This window comes from Lipotes vexillifer, unplaced genomic scaffold (assembly GCF_000442215.2).
Source record: "Lipotes vexillifer unplaced genomic scaffold, Lipotes_vexillifer_v1.1 scaffold810, whole genome shotgun sequence".
NCBI lineage: Eukaryota > Metazoa > Chordata > Mammalia > Artiodactyla > Lipotidae > Lipotes > Lipotes vexillifer.
The window spans coordinates 115,745-140,725 of NW_006797357.1; the positions used below are offsets into that span (position 1 = coordinate 115,745).

Consider the following 24,981-nt stretch of genomic DNA (forward strand, 5'->3'; position numbering starts at 1 on the left):
CGACGCTCAAGTTGGGAGGCACCCAACTTGGATTAGAAGGTCACCTAATCCAATCCATGTGGCAAATAAAAACAAAATCCATCCATTTTTTTGGTATTTGCAGCAGACAGGACCCCATCTCAGTGAATCAAAATATCCTGGAACAATCTCAACTCTAGTCTCAATCCCAATTTTACTTAGATAAAACCCTTTTCTCCTAGCCTCTGATTTAAGAAGAAATGCTGTTTGTCATCATCTGAATTTCTTATATTCATTCATTCAATTAATCAGTCAATTATTAACTCAATAACTATTTATTGAGTGCTTATTATGGACCATCCACTGCTCTAGGCCCTAGAGTTCCCCAGTGAGCAAGCCAGTGTCTCTGACCTCACAGAGCTTACTTTCTAGCGCAGGAGTTAAGTGGCACACTAGTAGACAAATAAATAGGATAATTTCAAATAGTGACGATTGCTGTGATGGAAACCAAACAGGGTAAGGGAAGGTTAATGTATGAACCCAGAGTCATGCCAACATCTATGGGCTGGAAGGAGGCAAAGACCCAGCAAAGGAGACTGAGACAGGGGGACCAGTGGATGAGAAGGAAAACCAGAAGTGTGTGCTGCTGGAGACCATGCAAAGAAAGCCCTCAAATAGTTGGATGATTGAGGTCACCTTTTTGTAAAACGATTGAGCAACAAAGGAAAAAGCTTTACCCAGACCAAGTGTAGCTACCCCAGACCTCTGTATGCAAGAGGCCTGGGTCCCCAGTCTTTCGAAAGCCCCTCCTGGCAGCTTGATGACAGCACACTTCCCACTGTGGAATCAGCAAGGTTCCGTTCCAGGCACTTCCTGAACCTCTGCTGACAGAGCAGGCCTCTGACAGGAACTTCACACTCCCCAGAGCTAGGCTGCAGGCCAGCAGCACCGTGGGTGCATTCTGCTGCCTCCTTCAGACCCTGTGTTCAGAAGTAAACTGAAGCCATGCGGGGGTTGAGGAGACCAAGGCGCCTTCCAGGTTGAGAGGTAATAGGATTTCTTCATTTCAGTCTGTTTACACTAAAGTTAAAGGACTTGGGAAATTCCAGGACTATTCCCAACCAAGCCTTGCCTCTTATTATCATTGGATCATATCCAGGAATAATAGAAAACTAGGATTTACTCAAAGCCCAACAAAACAAGGAAGTTTAGAGAAGAAACAGCAAGCTCAGAGCTAACAATCAGTAGACATCATAAAAAGATGACTACCTTTTGATGAAAAAAGAGTGACTTTTCTAGACAACCCACACAAATATTTAGTCACAAAATCATACTGTCTTCCCAAGAGTAATCTTCAGAAAATACATTTTAAACGTACCTTTTAAGACTATTCTGCCCCAATTTACTCCACTTAGATGATTTTTACCTGCCTCACTCAGAGTAGTCATTTCAAAATCTACCTGATTCTGGAAAATGAACACCTGCTTTAGTTATGGTAATCATAGCTGTTGTAACAAATAAAACCCAAAGCTTCAGCATTTTAACATAATAAAAGTTTAGTCCAATGTAGGTTTCCTGGATGGGGGCAGGGAGCCTCCCCTCCGCAGGTAAGTCAGGGATGCAAGCTTGTGGCTTCATCATCTCCTAGCATCACAGAATCCTTTTTGTTTGGCCTGCAGATAGGGTAAGAGGAGCTTAGATAAGCCTCACTTATTTCTTTAAAATCTCAGCCTGTGAATGACACAGTTCACTTCTGCTCACATTCCATTAAGAAGAATGAGTCATTTGGCCATAAAGAGCGGTGGGGAATATAGTCCCTGACCAAGAATCCACCTTCTGGTGACGATTCCAATCCAAGAAAGGGGGGCAAGAATTTTGGTGAAAACCTGGCTCTGCCATTAAACCATTGCACCTGAGGGGTGAACTAAGCCTTGGCAGTCAGAATCACACTCAGGATCAATTTGGTCAACAGATTTGGCTCATCATCTGAAATCACTACAATAATATATTAAAAACCAAGTGTACTTCCTCTTTTGTGGACTTATTATGCCCAGCAGTGCCCCTAGACTCTCTGGGATTTACATTACATCACTATAACTGAGATAACACAGAGCCGTGGCTTCCCCTTCTTGTGAAATTGTCCCAAATGACCCAGTCACCACCTTAGGAAGAGCTGAAGCCAGAAAAATAAACATCCTCTGTGTGCTGATGATATAGTTTTATTGTCCTAAATGGACAGTTAGCTGATTCTGGAAGATAAAATCTGCTTTAGTTATGGTAATGCTAGCTGCTGTACCTAGTAAAACCCAAAGGTTAAGATTAAATATTCCAAAACCAAAATTATTATACCTGTTAAATGTTCTCCGGAAATGAATTGGGTTAAACCCTAACAACTGTCGACTGAAAAAAAAAAAAAAAAGCACAACATGAGAGTTGTGAGTTAAGTTTTATTTGGGGCAAAATGAGGACTTATAGCCCAGGAGAGAGCATGTCAGATAGCTCTGAGAAACTGCTGCAAAGGGGTAGGGGGGGAGGTCAGTATATATGTGATTTTAGTGAAGGGGGAGTAAGTGCAGTCCAGCACACATTTTTGCAGAAGCTTGCTGCTGGTCACAAGGAGCAGACGTCAACATGAAAGATTTTAGTGCTTTTCTAGATATGAGGAGATGCAAGAATTGGGCTCATAAAATCTTCTCCTGCAAATCTCTAACTATCTAAAGGCCAGTTCTGCCAGTTTTTCCCACAGCACAGAGTGCCTCATTCCTGATCTCCACCCTGAACTCCTTTCAGGGGGTGTTGAAGGTCAGCAGTCTCAGCAGCTTGTGATTTAATCCTTGTAGGGATAGATGGCAAGTGCCAACCTTTAGTTTGACACAACCCATATAGCAAATCAACTGGCTTTGTTACCTAGAGAACATTTCAAAACTAGCTTGATTGAAAGGATTCCTTATGGAATTACATTGCTTAAAATTAGATATTTTATCATTGTTTTACTGAGAAATTTTATGGCCGTGGCAGAGTTTGATAACATCTGCATTAAATCCTTCAAGCCGAAACTAACCGCACCAGAGAAGTTGGACTTCAGTTGCCCATTTGTTTGTGTGTTTGCATGAACTCAGAATCGTTTTCTGAGAAAAAAAAAATCTTGGTCTGTCTTATGGGCACTTTCTAATCCTAAAATCATAACGCAGAAGGGAGTGACCTTCCATTAGGCCATGCATACCTGTTTGCCTATTTAATTTTCCTAAGTGGATACAACTTTAGGCCAACTTGTCTGACCATTAAAGCATGTAGGTCTGTAGTTACAAAAAGGATGATGATGACAAACAGCACTGATTGTTTATCATGTTCTGAGCAAAGTTCTTAGTGCTTTCCATGTAATATCTCATCTAATCTTTACCACACCTCTATGTGATAGGTAATATTTCTATCCCCATTTTATAGATGAGAAAACTAAGGCATCAAGAAGAAAACTAATTGCTTACTGCATGTGTGAAGATAAGTAACCTGCCCAATGGGTCTGCTGTGCTCCTGGAGTCCACTGCTGTGGACCCTGTTGAATTTACTTTAATGGTCACATTTTATCATTAAGCCCTCAGTCTACACTGAGAGGCCTTATAAGAAACAGCCATACAAAACTCCTTATTGTCTGATTGTCGGGAAATTTTTCTTTTGTTACAGTGTCCAAAAAAATCTTTTCTGAAAAACCACAAGAAAAATTTCTACTAAAGGAGAAATTCCTGTGCTCCTGATAAATTATTTTTTATTTTTACTATGTGGACACTGTGACTTATGATCATGTTTCTCTCTTTGCATATTTAGAAAACTCAAAGCCCAATTTGTGTCTCACCTCTGGCATGCACATAGGACCATAATTATGTGTTCTTTATCCTGCCCTCATTTTCTCTTTGCCTAGTTTTTTCGCTTGTGATCTTGTTTTACTATATGTATCTGAAAACCACCTAAATTCCTGTTTTTGGATTGAGGTAAAGGGTGGCCAGGAGTGCCAGCTCAGGAGTCAGACTGACTGAATATGAATCTGGCTCCATATCTTACAGACCATATTATCTTGGGCAAGTTAACATGTCAAGGTTCAGCTAGCTTTCTTTTCTAGAAAGTAGGAATAATACAGTACTTACCTCATAGGTAAGTAGGCAAAAGTGAATGAGGAAATATGTGGAGAGCACTGAACACTGTCAGTTGTCCATGTTCAGTAAGTGTTAGTGGTGATGATGAGGGTGATGATATCGATGATGATGATGGAAGATAGAAATAAAGTACCGTAGATCAGCACTAAAGAATGAAACCCTGCTGCGGCCACCCACCAGCTCTCACCCTGGCCTTCCTCACCTTAGCACACACAGGTCCACAACAAATATATCTGCACACACAGGTGCATGCCCACACAGTCCTGCACCCACTGACATGAGCACACATTTACTGCGAAAGTCATCAGGGTATGAACATCGCTCCCATTTGTATTAACCTTGGGACATTGTAGAGCATTGCAAGATTTTAGAACCCAATGAACATTAGACTCAACCATTCAGTGTACATGCATCTATATTTTTCCTCTAATCATAAGCGTATGTACCAGCCACATTGTGGCCTTGTACTCAGGTATTCATACTCCTTTTAAAATCCACTAACTCCTATATTTCCAAACAGCACACTCCTTCCACTCGGTGCTTGCTGGAGACTATTTAGAGTGAAGTCTCAAACTGAAGCAGCTTATAAACAAGCCAAGGGGACACTTCAATTAGCCCTTTGCCTCCAGAGAAATTTTGGTTCTCTGATGGAAACAACTCACTAGCAAACCAACCAGTGGCAATATACAGCCTTAGCTAAGCTACATCTCTGTGGGAAATCTAAGCTGATGCCGGGATGAAGGACCTATAATTAAGAACACGAAGGCAAGCTGGATGTACAAAAAGCAAAGGAGCCCAGGTTTCATCTCACGAGTCCCCTTCCTGCTTTGAATGCTCTGCTTCTCAGCAGGTCCGAGTTTTCTCCCTTTCAGCTCCCCATTGCTTTTCTTGCTTCCTTGGCTGGGACATTCAGAGGGCATCCACGTGAAAGAGGGGGCATGATCATTAAGACAAAGCTCCAAAGAGCACGCAGTTGTGTTTGTACAACACTGCGCATGCTAGAGTTGCAAGGCAAGCAGCGATTTCCTCTGAAAGCAGCCACAGGGCTCTCTGAAAGTCTTTTTTATGGTCTCCATGGTTACCAGCAGATTTTTTTTTTTTTTCCTGCCAGAGTGCCAGCAGCTCTGCCTCTTTTCATTGCTCTTGACTACAGCCAGAGGGAGGAAGGAAATCATTTCTTTGGGGTCCTGTTCTCTAGTTTCCAGGTGATGCATTCTAACGTGCAGTGGATGTTTCAGGCAGCTTCAGGGACAGGAGAGCAGATGACTGGCTTGGGGACCCTTTTTCCCAGCCATCCCTGGGCTGAGCCCCCTCCAAGACTGTGAGCCCAAGGGGCCAGCAAAACAGAGAAGCTCAAGGAGACAACCCTCCCCCCTTTCCTCGATACATCTAGCTGAGCTCTCTCTGGCCTACCAATCACCTAATGGCAATCATGGGACCCCAGAATATAAAGGGTAGGAGCCTTTTAAGAAATTAATCATTATATAGAATTTATTATAGTATGTAAAGTCCATGTTAAGTGCTTTATATGCTTTGACCCATTTAAAGTTACAGCAGATCTTTAAGAAGTAGGGTTGTTGTTGTTTATTTTACAGATAAGAAAATGTAGGCACTGAGAGTTTTATAACTTGTCCAAGGTCTGGCTGATTGGTGAGGGAGCAGGGCTTCTAATAGAGGCAGTCTGGCTCCAGCCTCCATGCTCTTATCACTCACCACTCTGCCTGTCTGGGAAAGCTCCTGCTGGGGACCTGTGCCCGCTGTCCTGGCAGCTGGGATGAGGTGAGCCTTATGCTGTGGCCTGGAGATCTGAGAGCAGAGTTTTAGCTGGTGCTAATAGGAAATTGGGCTGGGGGGTCATGGGAGAAATACTCCTGGGTCACCTTAGCACAAAACAGGAGCTCTGAGAAAACAAAACTAAGAGGTCTACAAGTCCGCTGTTAATTAAGACAGATGTGGGACAAGTATCTTGCAGATTACCTCTGAACCACGGAACAGTATAGAAGCACAAGGCTGGAAAGCAGACACCTGGTTTCTAGTCCAGGCTGGACAACCAAGGCAAAGTGTGATGGCCTTGGCAAGCAGTGTAGTGCATCAGGTCATTTGCTCTCATAAAATGAGAGAAAGAGAGAGAGAGAATACTCATCTGTAAATTTGTACCAGCTTTAAAAATCGATGAGTCTCGGTGACTTAGGAATCAAATGGAGGCAAGCAGTATAGATTGGCATATATCACTCAGGGTCGTGACAGGGAAGACATGAAATAGTAAACGAGATGACTAAGAAAGTTTAATGAAAGACTATTTGAAATTAACCGGCAAGAGATGGTGACACTCTGTCACCCCCACTCCCTTCCAAAAGCAGGAAAATGTTCCTCCCCTAGGCCACAAGAGGTGAGGAAGGAAGCTGTTACTGGAAACCTGCTGAGAGCTGGGCAGTAGTTGTAATGTAGGAGAGGGGCCACCTGGCAGGGGCCACCAAGGCCTTTAGTAGAGGAAAAAAATCATTGTCAGAAAGAGAAGTGGCTTCTCTCCTTCCTCCTGCTGGTTCTCCCACTGACCAAACCCAGTGGGAGGTCAGAGGGCAAGGGACCTGAATGATGAATTATTGGAGGTCAGCCTCAGAGTAGGACACTGCAGGGCAGAGACTGGATCTGAGAGACAAACAGAGGACTATCCAGCACAGGGCTCACCCTGTGACCCTTGGAGGCTCACCCAGGAGGTGAGAAGAGGTCTTGATCTCCCCACCCCCATTCTCACATGGTTAGAGCCAACTTCCCCCAGTATGATCACGCTGCTCTGGAGGAGCCCCAGAAGATCCTGTCCGACTACAGCTGATCTCAGTCTGCTCAGGGTTAGCCGAGGATAACCAGATTGGACCACCACTGACCTCTGCTCACTCTCACTCTCCCTCCCCCAGCACTTCGGACCACGTGTGCCCTAGAGATTAGACAATGGCCATTAATGAGAGAGAGAGAGAGGGTGGGGGGAGAGAGAGAGAGAAGGAAAGAGAGAAAGAAGAAAGATAGTCACCCGTTACCCTCCCTCCCCATAAAGCAGCTCTAAGGGAAAATATAAAAAATAGCATTAACCAAAATACAATTATTTTTGTAGCATCTTCCCACCTGACGGAGAAATTCTAGAATTCAGAAAGGATAAAGAGATGTGCCATTTACAGTCATAGCCACTGTTCCTTTAAAATCTGTAAACTAGGAGTTTTACACCTGTTATGTTATTTAACCCTCACCGCCACCACCACCGCTGTTATTACCCTTGTTAGAGAAGTGAGGATACAGAAGCTCAGAGAGGTCATGCAGTGGTGAGGCCAGAATTAAATCGCAGCAGTATCCTGGCTCCCCAGAAAACAGTGATAAGACTAGATTTAAAACCTAGGCTTCTTGGTTATATTCCACCCCCATTTAAGTTCTCTTTGTAACACAGTATGATCAATCCCTCTGATTAATATTAAGCAATTTACTACTTAGGACTTTAGATGTCATCTCAGCTGAGAGACAGTGAAAATCTGATTCAGGAGGAGGCTAAGCCATTTTACTTTTCAAATAATTCTTCCAAAATAATTGCCGAATTTTTTCATTGTCTGCCCATAGACAATCCTTTATCATCTTGGTGAGTATATTAGTTTGCTGGGGTGACTGTAACAAAATACCACAGGCTGGATGGCTTAAACAGCAGAAATTTATTTTTTCACAGTTCTGAAGGCTGCTGCTGGAAGGCCAACATCAAGGTACCAGCAGGGTTGGTTTCCTCTGAGACTCTCTCCTTGGCTTGCAGATTGCCATCCTCTTGCTGCCTCTTCACATGGTCTTTCCACTGTAAGCGTGTGCCTCTGGTGTCACTCTGTGTGTCCTAATCTCTTTTTATGAGAACACCAGTCAAATGGGATTAAGGCCCGCTGTAATCCTTCATTTTAACTTAATTACCTCTTTAAAGGCTCTATCTCCAAATATAGTCACATTCTAAGGCATTGGGGGGTTAGAGCTTCAACATACAGATTTGGGAGGGACACAATTCCTTCTATAACAAGGAGTACCCACTGATTTATTCATTCAGCACCTTTCTCAGTGGTTTCCAAATCTGATTGTTTACCAGAATTTTCTGAACAGCTTATTTAAACGGTAGAAGCTACGCTTCTCTCCAGACCTCCTGCGTCAGAAACCTTGAATATACAGCCCAGGTAAAAAAAAAAAAATCTCCCCAGGGAATTCTGAGATGGAGCCGGGGTTAAAACTTCTAGGGTTAAGTATTCTAGAAATAATACTTACTGTGTTCTAGGCATGCTTTAAATGCTGTATGCATATTAACTCATTTAATCCTCACACTGATCTATAAGGTAGGCACTTTTTATTACCCCCATTTTATAGATGAGGATGCATAGGCACAGAGAAGTGAAGTTACTTGCCTGTGCTCGCAGAGGTGGTCAGTGACAGGACTGGGATGTGAACCCAGGTAGTCTGGCTCCAGAGTCTGGGCTCCTAACCACTGTACTCAACTGCGTCTTTCCCACATATGGAGTACTGACCTCAGTCAACCAAGTATTGGGCCCAAGTGGGATAAGAACTTGAACTTGAGAATCATTGGCAGTTGTTTCACACTGATAACTGCCATTGCATGCTTAGGTATTTGTGCGTTTTAGAAAGAATAAGCGGAAGCTGTAAATGCTGACTGCCTCCAGGTATAACCTGTACATTTAGAAGGCATGACACGTGTACCTAGTGGTGAAGCAATTTGAAAGCACTCTATAAGTTTATGGAAAATGAATAAAAAATAAGCACTGGAGGACTTTGCTTCTTAGAGTGAACACAAAGGGATACCGTTCTGGTGAGTAATAAGTGTGAGGATTCGCTTTCTCCGTTCTCTTTGGCTGCTCCAGAAGCACTAAGATAGAGAGGAGGTGGGAGAAGAGATAGAAGTCTTCCTCCTACCTGCCTTCTTGTGCCTTCTTACCTATCACACTGGCTTTTTTTCCATGGATCTTTCCCCTAGTAAATGCAAAGGGCATATGGTCATTTGGAGGCCTTCAGCAGACTGTATTTCTAATGTCATGTTCACATTCAGACTCTGCTCTTTTAAGTCACTTCTCCTGTTTTACTTTACAGGCTCCTAACAGTCCTGCTACAACAGTCAAGCCTCAACGAGATTAATCAGCAGGACAGTGAGGTGAGCCTGCCCTCTCAAGGAACAGTTGGCATTGTGCATGTTAGGGTGGGAATAAGGGCTTTTCTGAACCACAGTGCTTCCTCTCTTAAAGGTGCAGGGAGGGGGTGAAGCAGTTCTGTGTTCCTACCCTGAGAGGGAAGCCTGTGTCTCCACTATTAATTCTCAGGAAGAAATTTATCCCTCTGTGGGTGTCGGTAGCGTTTAATAGGGAAGGATTTATTGCATTAAGTATTTAAGCATTTATCATACCACTGAAATTTTGTAATTTCCCTTTGGACATTGAGAAATAAATATTGCTCTTTTCTGTCTTCTCAAGTACCAGAAACTTCAGTGGCTGCTGACACTCTCTCTTTGAGTGAAAGATGACAGATAGACAATAATTCTAGGCTCCCTGCTCCAGAAGCCACATTATTATTATTTTTTTAATTTATTTTTGCTGTGTCGGGTCTTAGTTTCTGTGCGAGGGCTTTCTCTAGTTGTGGCAAGCGGGGGCCACTCTTCATCGCGGTGCACGGGCCTCTCACTATCGCGGCCTCTCTTGTTGCAGAGCACAGGCTCCAGACGCGCAGGCTCAGTAGTTGTGGCTCACGGGCCCTGTTGCTCCGCGGCATGTGGGATCCTCCCAGACCAGGGCTCGAACCCGTGTCCCCTGCATTAGCAGGCAGATTCTCAACCACTGTGCCACCAGGGAAGCCCAGAAGCCACATTATTAATGCCAATGATCACAGCTGCTGTTTGCTTTACGTTGCAAGGCAATCCTGTACAAGGCTTCCAACAAGACAGCACAGCACTCCCAGCTAAGTTCCTGAGGGAGGGTGGATCAGACCAGGCAGAGCCACCCCAAAGCAGCTGAGGGTCTTTTATCTACTTAACTCTTCTAAAAACCAGGTCTGATTTTTATTGGCCAGCCTGATTTCTTTAATAGTTTCTTAAAACTGATTTAAATACCCGATTTTTAAAGGAATTTTTTTTTTAAAGTAAGCTTGGTTTGACTGTACTAAGAATGTCTGATAACTTTAAGGAAGTCTGATAGCACTGAAAGTGCATATGCCTCAAGATGCCAAATAACACTGTTTTCAAGATGAACTGGCCATAGACAACAGGATGGGAGGAAGCCCTCTAACAGGGGCGGGCCCCCTACCCCATATTTCTCCTGGGCTGGGCTCCCCATCTTTCTTGAGCCTTCTGAACAAAGGCCTTCTTCCAACGGGCTTGCCAGTAATGACCACACCAAAAAGCCCCTACATCACAGCCTGGGTCTGAGGTTGGACACCTCCCTGCCTCAGTGGGCACATGCTGCTTTCACCCCCCCATGTCTTCAGTGGTTTAAAGCAAAACCTCAGATGAGAGAATACTGCACTGTTTTAAACTTCTGCTTTAAAAACGAGAACCAGCGATGAGAAAGTACACTCTGATCACTCTGCCCATGGTGTGAAATCAGGGAGCTTGGGGGCTTGCAGTTTATGTCAGCTGATCAAGAACTTCTAGATTTTGGGCAACTTGCCAACCACTTCTTGCACCTCCAACTCCTACCTTCACTCCCCCCACTAACTGGGACTTATTAGAAAGGGGGGAAATTCAGTCATTCACACCCTAAAGCTAAATTCCTCTTACAGACATCCAACTCTGTCCCCTCCTCAGTGGAGCTGAACATCCCCTAGCAAAGTGACAGTTCCCTATTTTTTCCCACCCTGGGAGGCCCTTGGCTGGTGGAGACAATGTAGACAAAAATCTTTCGAACGGTGGTAGTTGTAACACTTTGCAGATAATATGTGGTAAATATTGGAAAAGTCTCTAGTTCCTTCTCATGCAAAGCAACCTCTCAGAGAACATTCCTCCTGCTCTTACACCAGCATTCTGACCCGTTGGCATTTTTGAGCAGGAGCTTCAAAAAGGACACTTCCCCCCAATGTCGCAGCTTCCTCTTCGCACCATGTCACAGCATGTTTGAAATCTAAATCCATCTGAAGCCAACTACTAGGTCTTGCCTGTGTGTTTCATTAACATATATATTGCTGGTGTGAGCCAATCCACATAAATTTGCAAGGGCTAATTTGCTCTTTGCCATTGGACAAAGGACAGTTCTGAAATGGAAAGAACACGGCCCAGGCTTTGTCATTTGTTACCTTGGAGGAGTTCCTGCATTTGGCTTCTCGGTGTTCTGAATAAGCAGTCGCTTACTGAACCCCGCCCCTCCCACAATCACTTTTCCAGTGACTTCCAAGCACAATCATATATGAGGGGATAACAGTTAAAGCACACACACACTCTACATCTGCTAAATAACAGGAAGCAAAAAACAGCAAAGGCAAAAGAAATCAGGGAAAAGGTAAGCTATTGCTGGCAGAACATTATGGTTTCCTAACGACAAGAGGAAAAAGCAAGACACAACCCCTACATAGTGTGAATAAAATTATTTTCCAATAACTGAAGGACTCCCAAGCTTATCACAATAATGGTTAAAGGTTAAATGATCAATTAATAGAAATCTAACTTCATTAAGAGACATATTAGATTGTTAACTGAAACTAAAGAATGGAGAGACGGAGAGAGGAAGGAAAAAATCTTGTTTCTGAAGGCATCCTCTAACTGCTTACATAAAAAAACCATATCTGCCACTTTATATCAGAGAGATGAATATCACTCTAGAGGCTGTCCTGATCTGAGCTCAGTGACTTAAAACGTTTTTTGTGTTGTTAGTTTTTACTTGTATAAGTAATACATGAACACATTTGCTTCTTTAAAAATTTGAATATTACAACTAATACTAGAAGTCCATGATTACTTCCACCCCACCACCTTAGCCCCCAATTGCTATTTGATGTGTCTCTTTCCCAGTCTTTTGTCTTTTTACACTATGGGTGTATATATATAAAGACACATAGGCACTATGGAGTATAACATGAAGCATATCTCATGTTATATGTTGTTCTGCAACTTTGATTTTCACTCAAGAGTATATCTTAGAGTGTCTTGGATATGTTGATGCATATAAATCTGGCTCGTTCCTTTTAATGGCTTCATGATTCACACTATGAAAATACGTCCTTATATTTTCTGTTCCCGTATGAATGAATATTTATGTTGTCTCCAATTTTTCACTATCACAAACACTACTCTGAAGGGTGTTTCTATAAGCCTCCTTGAGTATTTTATATGAGCATTTCTCTAGAAGAAAAATTGTTGGGCAGTAGAGAGTGAACATTTGTGTGTGTGGGAGGGGTTCTATTTTTTTTAATTGAAATAGAGTTGATTAACCATATTGTGTTAGCTTCGGGTATATAGCATAGTGATTCAGTACTTTTGCAGATTATATTCCATTATAGGTTACTACAAGAGTATAATCCCCTACGCTATATAGTATATCCTTGTTGCATATCTATTTTTTTTTTTACATCTTTATTGGAGTATAATTGCTTTAAAATGGTGTGTTAGTTTCTGCTTTACAACAAAGTGAATCACTTATACATATACATATGTTCCCATATCTCTTCCCTCTTGTGTCTCCCTCCCTCCCACCCTCCCTATTCCACCCCTCCAGGCGGTCACAAAGCAATGAGCTGATCTCCCTGTGCTATGCGGCTGCTTCCCACCAGTTATCTTACGTTTGGTAGTGTATATATGTCCATGCCACTCTCTTACTTTGTCACAGCTTACCCTTCCCCCTCCCCATATCCTCAAGTCCATTCTCTAGTAGGTCTGTGTCTTTATTCCCGTCTTACCCCTAGGTTCTTCATGACATATTTTTTTCTTAGATTCCATACATATGTGTTAGCATACGGTATTTGTCTTTCTCTTTCTGACTGACTTCACTCTGTATGACAGACTCTAGGTCCATCCACCTCACTACAAATAACTCAATTTCGTTTCTTTTTACGGCTCAGTAATATTCCATTGTATATATGTGGCACATCTTTATCCATTCATCCGATGATGGACACTTAGGTTATTTCCATCTCCTGGCTATTGTAAATAGAGCTGAAATGAACATTTTGGTACATGACTATTTTTGAATTATGGTTTTCTCAGGGTATATGCCCAGTAGTGGGATTGCTGGGTCATATGGTAGTCCTATTTGTAGTTCTTTAAGGAACCTCCATACTGTTCTCCATAGTGGCTGTACCAATTCACATTCCCACCAGCAGTGCAAGAGTGTTCCCTTTTCTCCACACCCTCTCCAACATTTATTGTTTCTAGATTTTTTGATGATGGCCATTCTGACCAGTGTGAGATGATATCTCATTGTAGTTTTGATTTGCATTTCCCTAATGATTAGTGATGTTGAGCATTCTTTCATGTGTTTGTTGGCAGTCTATATATCTTCTTTGGAGAAATGTCTATTTAGGTCTTCTGCCCATTTTTGGATTGGGTTGTTTGTTTTTTTGATATTGAGCTGCATGAGCTGCTTGTAAATTTTGGAGATTAATCCTTTGTCAGTTGCCTCATTTACAAATATTTTCTCCCATTCTGAGGGTTGTCTTTTGGTCTTGTTTATGGTTTCCTTCGCTGTGCAAAAGCTTTTAAGTTTCATTAGGTCCCATTTGTTTATTTTTGTTTCTATTTCCATTTCTCTAGGAGGTGGGTCAAAAAGGATCTTGCTGTGATTTATGTCTATGTTTTCCTCAAAGAGTTTGATAGTGTCTGGCCTTACATATGGTCTTTAATCCATTTTGAGCTTATTTTTGTGTATGGTGTTAGGGAGTGTTCTAATCTCATACTTTTACATGTACCTGTCCAGTTTTCCCAGCACCACTTATTGAAGAGGCTGTCCTTTCTCCACTGTACATTCCTGCCACCTTTATCAAAGATAAGGTGACCATATGTGCGTGGGTTTATCTCTGGGCTTTCTATCCTGTTCCATTGATCTCTATTTCTGTTTTTGTGCCAGTACCATACTGTCTTGATTACTGTAGCTTTGTAGTGTAGTCTGAAGTCAGGGAGCCTGAATCCTCCAGCTCCGTTATTCGTTCTCAGATTGCTTTGGCTATTCGGGGTCCTTTGTATTTCCGTACAGATTGTGAAATTTTTTGTCCCAGTTCTGTGAAAAATGCCAGTCATAGTTTGATAGGGATTGCATTGAATCTGTAGATTGCTTTGCATAGCATAGTCATTTTCACAATGCTGATTCTTCCAATCCAAGAACATGGTATACCTCTCCATCTATTTGTATCATCTTTAATTTCTTTCATCAGTGTCTTATAATTTTCTGCATACAGGTCTTTTGTCTCCTTAGGTAGGTTTATTCCTAGATATTTTAATCTTTTTGTTGCAATGGTAAATGGGAGTGTTTTCTTGATTTCACGTTCAGATTTTTCATCATTAGTGTATAGGAATGCCACAGACTTCTGTGCATTAATTTTGTACCCTGCTACTTTACCAAATTCATTGATTAGTTCTAGTAGCTTCTGGTAGCATCTTTAGGATTCTCTATGTATAGTATCATGTCATCTGCAAACAGTGACGGCTTTGCTTCTTCTTTTCCCATTTGGATTCCTTTTATTTCCTTTTCTTCTCTGATTGTTGTGGCTAAACCTTCCAAAACTATGCTGAATAAGAGTGGTGAGAGTGGGAAACCTTGTCTTGTTCCTTATCTTAGTGGAAATGCTTTCAGTTTTTCACCATTGGGGACGATCTTGGCTGTGGGTTTGTCATATATGGCCTTTATTATTTTGAGGAAAGTTCCCTCTATGCCTACTTTCTGCAGGCTTTTTATCATAAATGGGTGTTGAATCTTGTCAAAAGCTTTTCTCTGCATCTATTGAGATGATCATATGGTTTTTCTCCTTCAATTTGTTAATATGGTGTATCACGTTGATTGATTTGCGTATATTGAAGAATCCTTGCATTCCTGGAATAAACCCCACTTGGTCATGGTGTATGATCCTTTTAATGTGCTGTTGGATTCTGTTTGCTAGTATTTTGTTGAGGATTTTTGCATCTATGTTCATCAGTGATATTGGCCTGTAGTTTTCTTTCTTTGTGACATCCTTGTCTGGTTTTGGTATCAAGGTGATGGTGGCCTCGTAGAATGAGTTTGGGAGTGTTCCTCCCTCTGCTATATTTTGGAAGAGTTTGAGAAGGATAGGTGTTAGCTCTTCTCTAAATGTTTGATAGAATTCGCCTGTGAAGCCATCTGGTCCTGGGCTTTTGTTTGTTGGAAGATTTTTAATCACAGTTTCAATTTCAGTGTTTGTGATTGGTCTGTTCATATTTTCTATTTCTTCCTGATTCAGTCTTGGCAGTTTGTGCATTTCTAAGAATTTGTCCATTTCTTCCAGATTGTCCATTTTATTGGCATAGAGTTGCTTGTAGTAATCCCTCATGATCTTTTGTATTTCTGCAGTGTCAGTTGTTACTTCTCCTTTTTCATTTCTAATTCTATTGATTTGAGTCTTCTCCCTTTTTTTCTTGATGAGTCTGGCTAATGGTTTATCAATTTTGTTTATCTTCTCAAAGAACCAGCTTTTAGTTTTATTGATCTTTGCTATTGTTTCCTTCATTTCTTTTTCATTATTGCTGATCTGATCTTTATGATTTCTTTCCTTCTGCTAACTTTGGGTTTTTTTTGTTCTTCTTTCTCTCATTGCTTTAGGTGCAAGGTTAGGTTGTTTATTCGAGATGTTTCCTGTTTCTTAAGGTAGGATTGTATTGCTATAAACTTCCCTCTTAGAACTGCTTTTGCTGCATCCCATAAGGTTTTGGGTCATCATGTCTCCATTGTCATTCGTTTCTAGGTATTTTTTGATTTCCTCTTTGATTTCTTCGGTGATCCCTTCGTTATTAAGTAGTGTATTGTTTAGCCTCCATGTGTTTGTATTTTTTACATCTCTTTTCCTGTAATTGATATCTAGTCTCATAGCGTTGTGGTCAGAAAAGATACTTGATACAATTTCAATTTTCTTAAATTTACCAAGGCTTGATTTGTGACCCAAGATATGATCTATCCTGGAGAATGTTCCATGAGCACTTGAGAAAAATGTGTATTCTGTTGTTTTTGGATGGAATGTCCTATAAATATCAATTAAGTCCATCTTGGTTAATGTATCATTTAAAGCTTGGGTTTCCTTATTTATTTTCATTTTGGATGATCTGTCCATTGGTGAAAGTGGGGTGTTAGAGTCCCGTACTATGAATGTGTTACTGTCGATTTCCCCTTTTATGGCTGTTAGTATTTGCCTTATGTATTGAGGTGCTCCTATGTTGGGTGCATAAATATTTACAATAGTTATATCTTCTTCTTGGATCGATCCCTTGATCATTATGTAGTGTCCTTCTTTGTCTCTTCTAATAGTCTTTATTTTAAAGTCTATTTTGTCTGATATGAGAATTGCTACTCCAGCTTTCTTTTGGTTTCCATTTGCATGGAATATCTTTTTCCATCCCCTTACTTTCCGTCTGTATGTGTCTCTAGGTCTGAAGTGGCTCTCTTGTAGACAGCATATATACGTGTCTTGTTTTTGTATCCATTCAGCCAGTCTTTGTCTTTTGGTGGGAGCATTTAATCCATTTACATTTAATGTAATTATCAATATGTATGTTCCTATTCCCATTTTCTTAATTGTTTTGGGTTTGTTATTGTAGGTCTTTTCCTTCTCTTGTGTTTTTGTCTAGAGAAGTTCCTTTAGCATTTGTTGTAAAGCTGGTTTGGTGGTGCTGAACTCTCTCAGCTTTTGCTTGTCTGTAAAGGTTTTAATTTCTCCATCAAATCTGAATGAGATCCTTGCTGGGTAGAGTAATCTTGGTTGCAGGTTTTTCTCCTTCATCACTTTCAGTATGTCCTGCCACTCCCTTCTGGCTTGTAGAGTTTCTGCTGAGAGATCAGCTGTTAACCTTATGGGGATTCCCTTGTGTGTTATTTGTTGTTTTTCCCTTGCTGCTTTTAATATGCTTTCTTTGTATTTAGTTTTTGACAGTTTGATTAATATGTGTCTTGGCGTATTTCTCCTTGAATTTATCCTGTATGGGACTCTCTGTGCTTCCTGGACTTGATTAACGATTTCCTTTCCCATATTAGGGAAGTTTTCAACTATAATCTCTTCAAATATTTTCTCAGTCCCTTTCTTTTTCTCTTCTTCTTCTGGAACCCCTATAATTCGAATGTTGGTGCGTTTAATGTTGTCCCAGAGGTCTCTGAGACTGTCCTCAGTTCTTTTCATTCTTTTTTCTTTATTCTGCTCTGCAGTAGTTATTTCCACTATTTTATCTTCCAGGTCACTTATCCGTTCTTCTGCCTCAGTTATTCTGCTATTGATCCCATCTAGAGTATTTTTAATTTCATTTATTGTGTTGTTCATCATTGTTTGTTTCATCTTTAGTTCTTCTAGGTCCTTGTTAAATGTTTCTTGCATTTTGTCCATTCTATTTCCAAGATTTTGGATCATCTTTACTATCATTATTCTGAATTCTTTTTCAGGTAGACTGCCTATTTCCTCTTCATTTGTTAGGTCTGGTGGGTTTTTATCCTGCTCCTTCACCTGCTGTGTGTTTTTCTGTCTTCTCATTTTGCCTATCTTACTGTGTTTGGGGTCTCCTTTTTGCAGGCTGCAGGTTCATAGTTCCCGTTGTTTTTGGTGTCTGTCTCCAGTGGCTAAGGTTGGTTCAGTGTGTTGTGTAGGCTTCTTGGTGGAGGGGACTAGTGCCTGTGTTCTGGTGGATGAGGCTGGATCTTGTCTTTCTGGTGGGGTGGTGTGATTTGGGGTGTCTGTGGACTTATTATGATTTTAGGCAGCCTCTCTGCTAATGGGTGGTGTTGTGTTCCTCTCTTGCTAGTTATTTCGCATAGGGTGTCCAGCACTGTAGCTTGCTGGTCGTTGAGTGAAGCTGGGTCCTCGTGTTGAGATGGAGATCTCTGGGAGATTTTCGCCGTTTGATATTACGTGGAGCTGGGAGGTCTCTTGTGGACCAGTGTCCTGAAGTTGGCTCTCCCACCTCAGAGGCACAGCACTGACTCCTGGCTGAAGCACCAAGAGCCTTTCATCCACACGGCTCAGAATAAAAGGGAGAAAAAGTAGAAAGAAAGAAAGAAAGAAAGAAAGAGAGAGAGAGAGGGAGAGAGAGAGGGAGGGAGGGAGGGAGAGAGAGAGAAGGAAAGAAAGAAAGAGAAAGAAAGAAAAAGAAAGAAAGAAAGAAAGAAGGAAAGGGAGGGAGGAAGGAAGGGAGAGGGAGAAAGAGGATAAAATAAAATAAAATAGAGTAAGGTAAAATAAAATACAGTTGTTAAAATAAAAAATAATTATTTCGAAACAAAAATTTTTAAGTAAAAAAAAAAAAAAAATGGACAGATAGAACCCTAGGACAAATGGTGAAAGCAAAGCTATACAGACAAAATCTCACACAGAAGCATACACATACACCGTCACAAAAAGAGAAAAAGGGGAAAAAAATAATATATCTTTGCTCCCAAAGTCCACCTCCTCTATTTGGGATGATTTGTTGCCTATTCAGGTATTCCACAGATGCAGGGTACATCGAGTTGATTGTGGAGATTTAATCCGCTGCTCCTGAGGCTGCTGGGAGAGATTTCCCTTTCTCTTCTTTGTTCGCACAGCTCCCAGGGCTCAGCTTTGGATTTGGCCCTGCCTCTGCGTGTAGGTCACCAGAGGGCATCTGTTCTTCACTCAGACAGGACGGGGTTAAAGGAGCAGCTGACTTGGAGGCTCTGGCTCACTCAGGCCTGGGGGAGGGAGGGATGCGGATGCCAGGCGAGCCTGAGGCGGCAGAGGCTGGTGTGATGTTGCACCAGCCTGGGGGGCGCCGTGCCTTCTCCCGGGGACTTTGTCCCTGGATCCCAGGACCCTGGCAGTGGCGGGCTGCACAGGCTCCCCGGAAGGGAGGTGTGGATAGTGACCTGTGCTCGCACACAGGCTTCTTGGTGGCTGCAGCAGCAGCCTTAGCGTCTCATGCCTGTCTCTGGGGTCCGCGCTGTTAGCCGCAGCTCGTGCACGTTTCTGGAGCTCCTTTAAGCAGTGCTCTTAATCCCCTCTCTTCGAGCACCAGGAAACAAAGAGGGAAGAAAAAGTCTCTTGCCTCTTCGGCAGGTCCAGACTTTTCCCTGGACTCCCTCCCGGTGGTGCACTAACCCCCTGCAGGCTGTGTTCACGCCGCCAACCCCAGTCCTCTCCTTGCGCTCAGACGAAGTCTGAGCCTCAGCTCCCAGGCCCCGCCCGCCCCGGCGGGTGAGCAGACAAGCCTCTCGGCCTGGTGAGTGCCGGTCAGCACCGATCCTCTGTGCAGCAATCTCTCCGCTTTTCCCTCTGCACCCCTATTGCTGTGCTCTCTTTCACGGCTCCGATGCTTTCCCCCTCTGCCACCCGCATCCTCCGCCCGCGAAGGGGCTTGCTAGTGTGTGGATACCTTTCCTCCTTCACAGCTCCCTCCCTCTGGTGCAGGTCCCATCCCTATTCTTTTGTCTCTGTTTATTCTTTTTTCTTTTGCCCTACCCAGGTACGTGGGGAGTTTCTTGCCTTTTGGGAGGTCTGAGGTCTTCTGCCAGCGTTCAGTAGATGTTCTGTAGGAGTTGTTCCATGTGTAGATGTATTTCTGGTGTATCTGTGGGGAGGAAGGTGATCTCCGCATCTTACTCTTCCACCATCTTCCCCCTCTCTCCCGCGTATCTATTTTATATATAGTAGTTTGTATCTGTTAATCCTGTACCCCTGATTTGTCCCTCTCCCCCCACCCACTGTTAGCCGCAAATTTGTTTTCTATATCTGTGAGTCTGTTTCTGTTTTGTATATACATTCTTTTCCATTATTTTTTAGATTCCACATATAAGTGATATCACGTAGTATTTGTCTTTCTCTGTCTGACTTATTTCACTATGTATAATATTCTGTAGGTTCATCCACATTGCTGCAAATGGCAATATTTCATTCTTTTTATGGCTGAGTAATATTCCATTGTGTGTGTGTGTGTGTGTGTGTGTGTGTGTGTGTGTGTGTGTGTGTGTGTATACACACACACACACATACACCACATCATCTTAATCCAATCATCTATTGATGGGAACTTAGGTAGCTTCCATGTCTTGGCTATTGTAAATACTGCTGCTATGAACATTGGGGTGCAAGTGTCATTTCAAATAAGTGTTTTCATTTGTTATGGATATATACCCAGGAATGGAACTGCTGGATCATATGGTAGTTCTATTTTTAGTTTTTTAAGGGACCTCCATACTGTTTTCCACAGTAGCTGCACCAGTTTACATTCCCACCAACATTGCATGATGGTTCCCTATTTTCATTTTTAATATGCATGCCTGGTTGTTCTTCAAAACGATTGCATCAATTTATAGCTCCACCCATAGTGTAAAAAGGTGTTTATCACTGTTTTCCTATTGTTGGATTTTCTTGTTATTGTTTTAATTTGCATTTCCCTTATAGCCAGTGAGATCGAGCATAATGTCATAGGTGCAATGGTCATTTTTAGATCTCCTGTGACTTGCCTGTTTAGGTCCTTTGTCCATTCATCTGTTGTGTTACTTGTAATTTTCTTACAGATTCATAGGAGTTTATTTTATATTCTGAGCATTAATCCTTTGCTGTTGGATTGCAAATAAGCCTGCTTATTTTAGAACTGTTTATGATGTCTTTTCATGTACAGAAAATTTAAAATATGATATAATCAAAATGATCATTCTTGTCCATTGTTGCTTTTGCTTTTGGTATCTTTTTAAAGAAGGCCTTCCCTGCCCCTGGGGACATAACAACGCTATGATAAATTTTCTTTTACTTTGTTACAAGATTTTTTTTTAATATATGGTTCCATTTCTGAACTCTTTATTCTCATTCCAGTGATCTGTTTGTTTTTCCTGTTTCATTAACCACACTGCTTAGTTATAAAGTGACTTATTTAGAAGCTATTCACACTGTAAAGTTTAACACTGTGGGAAAGGCAAGATGGGTCAGATGGGTCAGATTGTCCTTTGTGCCTTTGTTCTTCTGAACCTCAGGGGAATCACTGACAAAGGAGAGGCTTATCTGTTGCAGCTACCCAGAGTTAAGTTGCTAAATTCCTGGAACCTAACCTCTCCTAATTTCATTTTAGCTTTGACACGAAGAGCACCCCATCAAGAGTGGCTATGAAATGTTGGCATCTGGGTTAGAACTTTGAATGCATTTATCCAGAAAAGCACTGTTATGCATGGTATTTAGGATAGATTGTTGCTCCTATATTAAATGCACATTCTGATATAAGTAGATTTTTGTGAGTGGCTTGACAATCCAAACTTCCATTACAACAGCACTCTCAGAAAATAAATCCAAGTTGCAAAAACAGATGTGAATCTTTGGATATAGTTCTTAGCACTAAAATCCACTTACAACATTCCTAAGATACAAGCATAAGCAGAGATTGTGCACTATAAAGGCAAAATCAGTAGAAATAGTCCTGGATCCTAGAAATCTTTTTATTTTACAGTTGGCAAAAAAGGTAAAATAACAAAGCAAAAAAATTTTAATGAACCAGAATTTTTATCCTAAAAATGAACACCTTATTAGCAAATGGAGTAGAGTCACTACTACTTAGGAGCCCTCACTTCCCTCTCTCCCCCAACTCTCCTTTCCGCATAATTTTCTAGGGGCAGTATTTTTTATCTTTGTGTCCCTAGAATCTAGTTCAGTAACTTGCACATAGTAGAGTCCCCCCAAAAATACATGTTTAGATAGAGAATTACATTATTAAATTCAAGAAAAAGTCATATAATTTTATTTTATTGGCCTTTTCTCTCTTTGTTTTGTTGACCCAACTCAGTGACCCATTTTATTTACCAGGCTTGACTCCAGGTAACTTTTAATTATTTCCAAAATCTCCTCTCAAAAAAATAAGATTTTATATTTTTCTAGATCTTCAAAAATGTACTGTAGATTCTAGGGCAGGGGTCCTTGTCCATTTTCATGACATGGACACATCTGGTATGTTGGGGAAGCCTATGGATCCCTTCTCAGAAAAATGTTTCAAATTACATAAAACAAAATATATAGAATTAAAAAAAATTATACTGAATAACAGATATCAAACTATTTTAAAGAACAAATTTGCAATATTAATATGCAAACATTTTTTGCTAATGCACTACTAATCTTTGTGATCTGTAATTATAAGGTTTTTCCCAAATAAATTTGAAGAAAATGGCTTTCATTACAGCACTTCTAACCGTCTAGGTTTTTTTAGAATCTTCTAAAGTACATCATTTATTCCAATCTTTTGTACACAGAAGACCCTCTATAACTTTTGTGAGAGGTAGTCACAACATTAATAATGTGTGGATATTAAAATGTCAAACAGAGCCAAACTGGACTTCTGTGAAATTCTAGATCTTTCAGATGATCTAGAATTGTTTTGCTGATCTTTCAAACACCTGCTAAAATTCTGCCCCCAGTGCACCAAGGCGAGGGATGAACCAAGCACCCAGCCACATCACACATTTCTCTGTCTGTGTCTTTCAGCGTCTGCAAGAGCTGGTCTAAAAGTGCAGTTCTGAAACATGAAAACTGCTAAGCACTTCATCAGATTTCTGCTTCATAAAACATAAAAGTTACAGTGGCTTTGGAAAAAAAGGTCTGAGAAGCTAATAGGACTTGAAAGCCCTTAACTGAAATGTTGGTGGCACAGGCTCAAGGCACAGAATTACTCATCTGTACAAGAGTGTATTCCAAAACAGCCCTGCTATGCACCCAACAGTCACCACACACAGTCCTATCAGCTATCTCGAGATGGAGCCTAAGTCAACCAAAACTTAACATTTCCCTCCAAAACATTCTAGAGAGCTGTGTTCTTAAATGAATGTAAGTTACTCTTCACTGTTTGAGCCAATACTCCTTCTTTTTCAAGAAAGTGGAATTCTGTTACAAGAGTCATCTGGGTGTTTGTTGTAATATATCTTCAGGTAGCTCCTAGATTTTCAGCACTTAGATTCTTTGAAGGCCCAGTTGAGTCCTCAGTGACTCAATGAGGAGCCTCACAGTTTGGACGCAGGTGGCTGGCTTGGGTTCGACAGACTCTAGTATCTTACACTCCCCATGAATTCAAGGAAGCCTGGATAACCTGCAATTCACTAATTAATTCTTCCTATGAACACTTCTTGAACACCTAATGTGTACTTGGGCATATCACAGTGAATGAGCCACAGCCTCTGCCTTTAAGTGCATCACAGCTAATCTTAGTTCCTATCACAGCTCAATGCAAATGCCAATTGCCAAGCCTGAAGTCTGACCCTTAAATGGCCACCAGAGTCCTAACATTACACAACTAAGATGTGTTAGCTGCGTTAATAGAAACTGAAGGAAGGAAGAGGCAGTTGTAGGAAAAAGTTCCTAAACAAAGTGTGTTGTGCAATACAAAGGGCTGCACTTGAGCTGATTCTAAAAGTTTTGGTTTTCATATTACTAAGAGGATGTATTTGTATTTCTCATTAGCCCAATTGAAAAAAATAGCAACAGGAAGTTTCCCTTGACTTGAGTGAATGTTTGAAACCTGTTTATATTGTAATATAAATATACAAATTTATATTATATAACATATTATTATTTAGAGAAGTAATGGAGTGTTTCAAGTCTTGATTTGGGGCCACTCAGAGGATCAACAGTTATTATAACACTGATCCCAAATTCCAGGGTAGGGGAGGAGCGGGGGGAGAATATGTATATTTCAATACCTTACAAAAATAAATATTTGCCAGCTTCACTTTTAGAAGAAAACTAGAGGTGATGCCAAATGAAACAAATAATAGTAAAGGGTGGCAACCCTTATGCTACTGAGAATCACCATTCTAGAAAGTGAGAAGACCCTGAATCTAGCTAAAATCACAAAGAAAAAAATTGTCCAGCAGCTGAACTCATTTCCAAAATGAAAGTCTACTAGCTTGATGTGTGGAACGAGCATTTTCCTCCAGAGTTGGAGAGACCTGGATTTGAATCCCACCTTTGCCTTGTACCCAGTCAGTGGCCTTAGGGAAATTATTGAGCTGGCCAAAAAGTTCATTTGGGTTAGTCCGTAGCCCGAACGAACTTTTTGGCCAACCCACTATTTAACCTGTGTTTCAGTTTCCTCACCTGTAAAATGGGTCTAAAAATACCTGTCTCTTAGGATTGTTGTAAAGATTCAGTGAAGTGAATAAAGGTCTTGGCACCAAGTAGGTATATGAAAAATGGTAGTGCCCCTCCCCACCATTTACCATAGCATGCAGGAGGTGGGGAGGGTTGTTTTGTTTTGTTTTGTTTTGTTTTTTTCCAGCAGGGGGTTGGGGAGGGGTGGTGGTTCTTTTAAGAGAATACCTCTTAAAGCCTAGAAGCTATATTTAGGAGACAAGGATTAACAGTGCATAATGACAGTTTAATTCACAATTTCACACTGAATTCTCATATTGCTAAATCTATATCTCTGCATATAGTGATTGCCATCTACCTCATTTGGAGCGCTCATCAAGAATTCTAACAGGTTTCAATTGAACAGTTGGTAACAATGATCATATCAGACAAGTTCATTTTCTATAAAGAAGTCATGTTCTGTCTTTCTTCTGTGAATGATTTTAGAAAGCAAAGCCAAATTTTGCAAAAGCAAAAAATTCAATCAAGAACAGTAAGAAGTCACTCAGTCATTTAATAAGCCTTTGCTTAGCATCCACAATGTGCCTGGCACTGTTCTAGGCTCCAGGGATTCAGACAGGCAGACAAGGGCCCTGCCTTCTTGGAACTTAACACCCCA

The 24,981-nt window shown here is 41.3% G+C and overlaps 1 protein-coding gene across 2 annotated transcripts in view; it reads left to right on the forward strand.

The window, feature by feature from the left end:
* Positions 1 to 24,981, forward strand: part of ANKRD55 (ankyrin repeat domain 55) — a 103,853-nt gene that overhangs the window by 43,605 nt on the left and 35,267 nt on the right. For both annotated transcript variants that reach the window (XM_007469265.1, XM_007469266.1), the window contains one exon: positions 9,219 to 9,279. In XM_007469265.1, the coding sequence (XP_007469327.1) occupies positions 9,219 to 9,279 (61 nt within the window). The remainder of the gene's footprint in view (positions 1 to 9,218; positions 9,280 to 24,981) is intronic.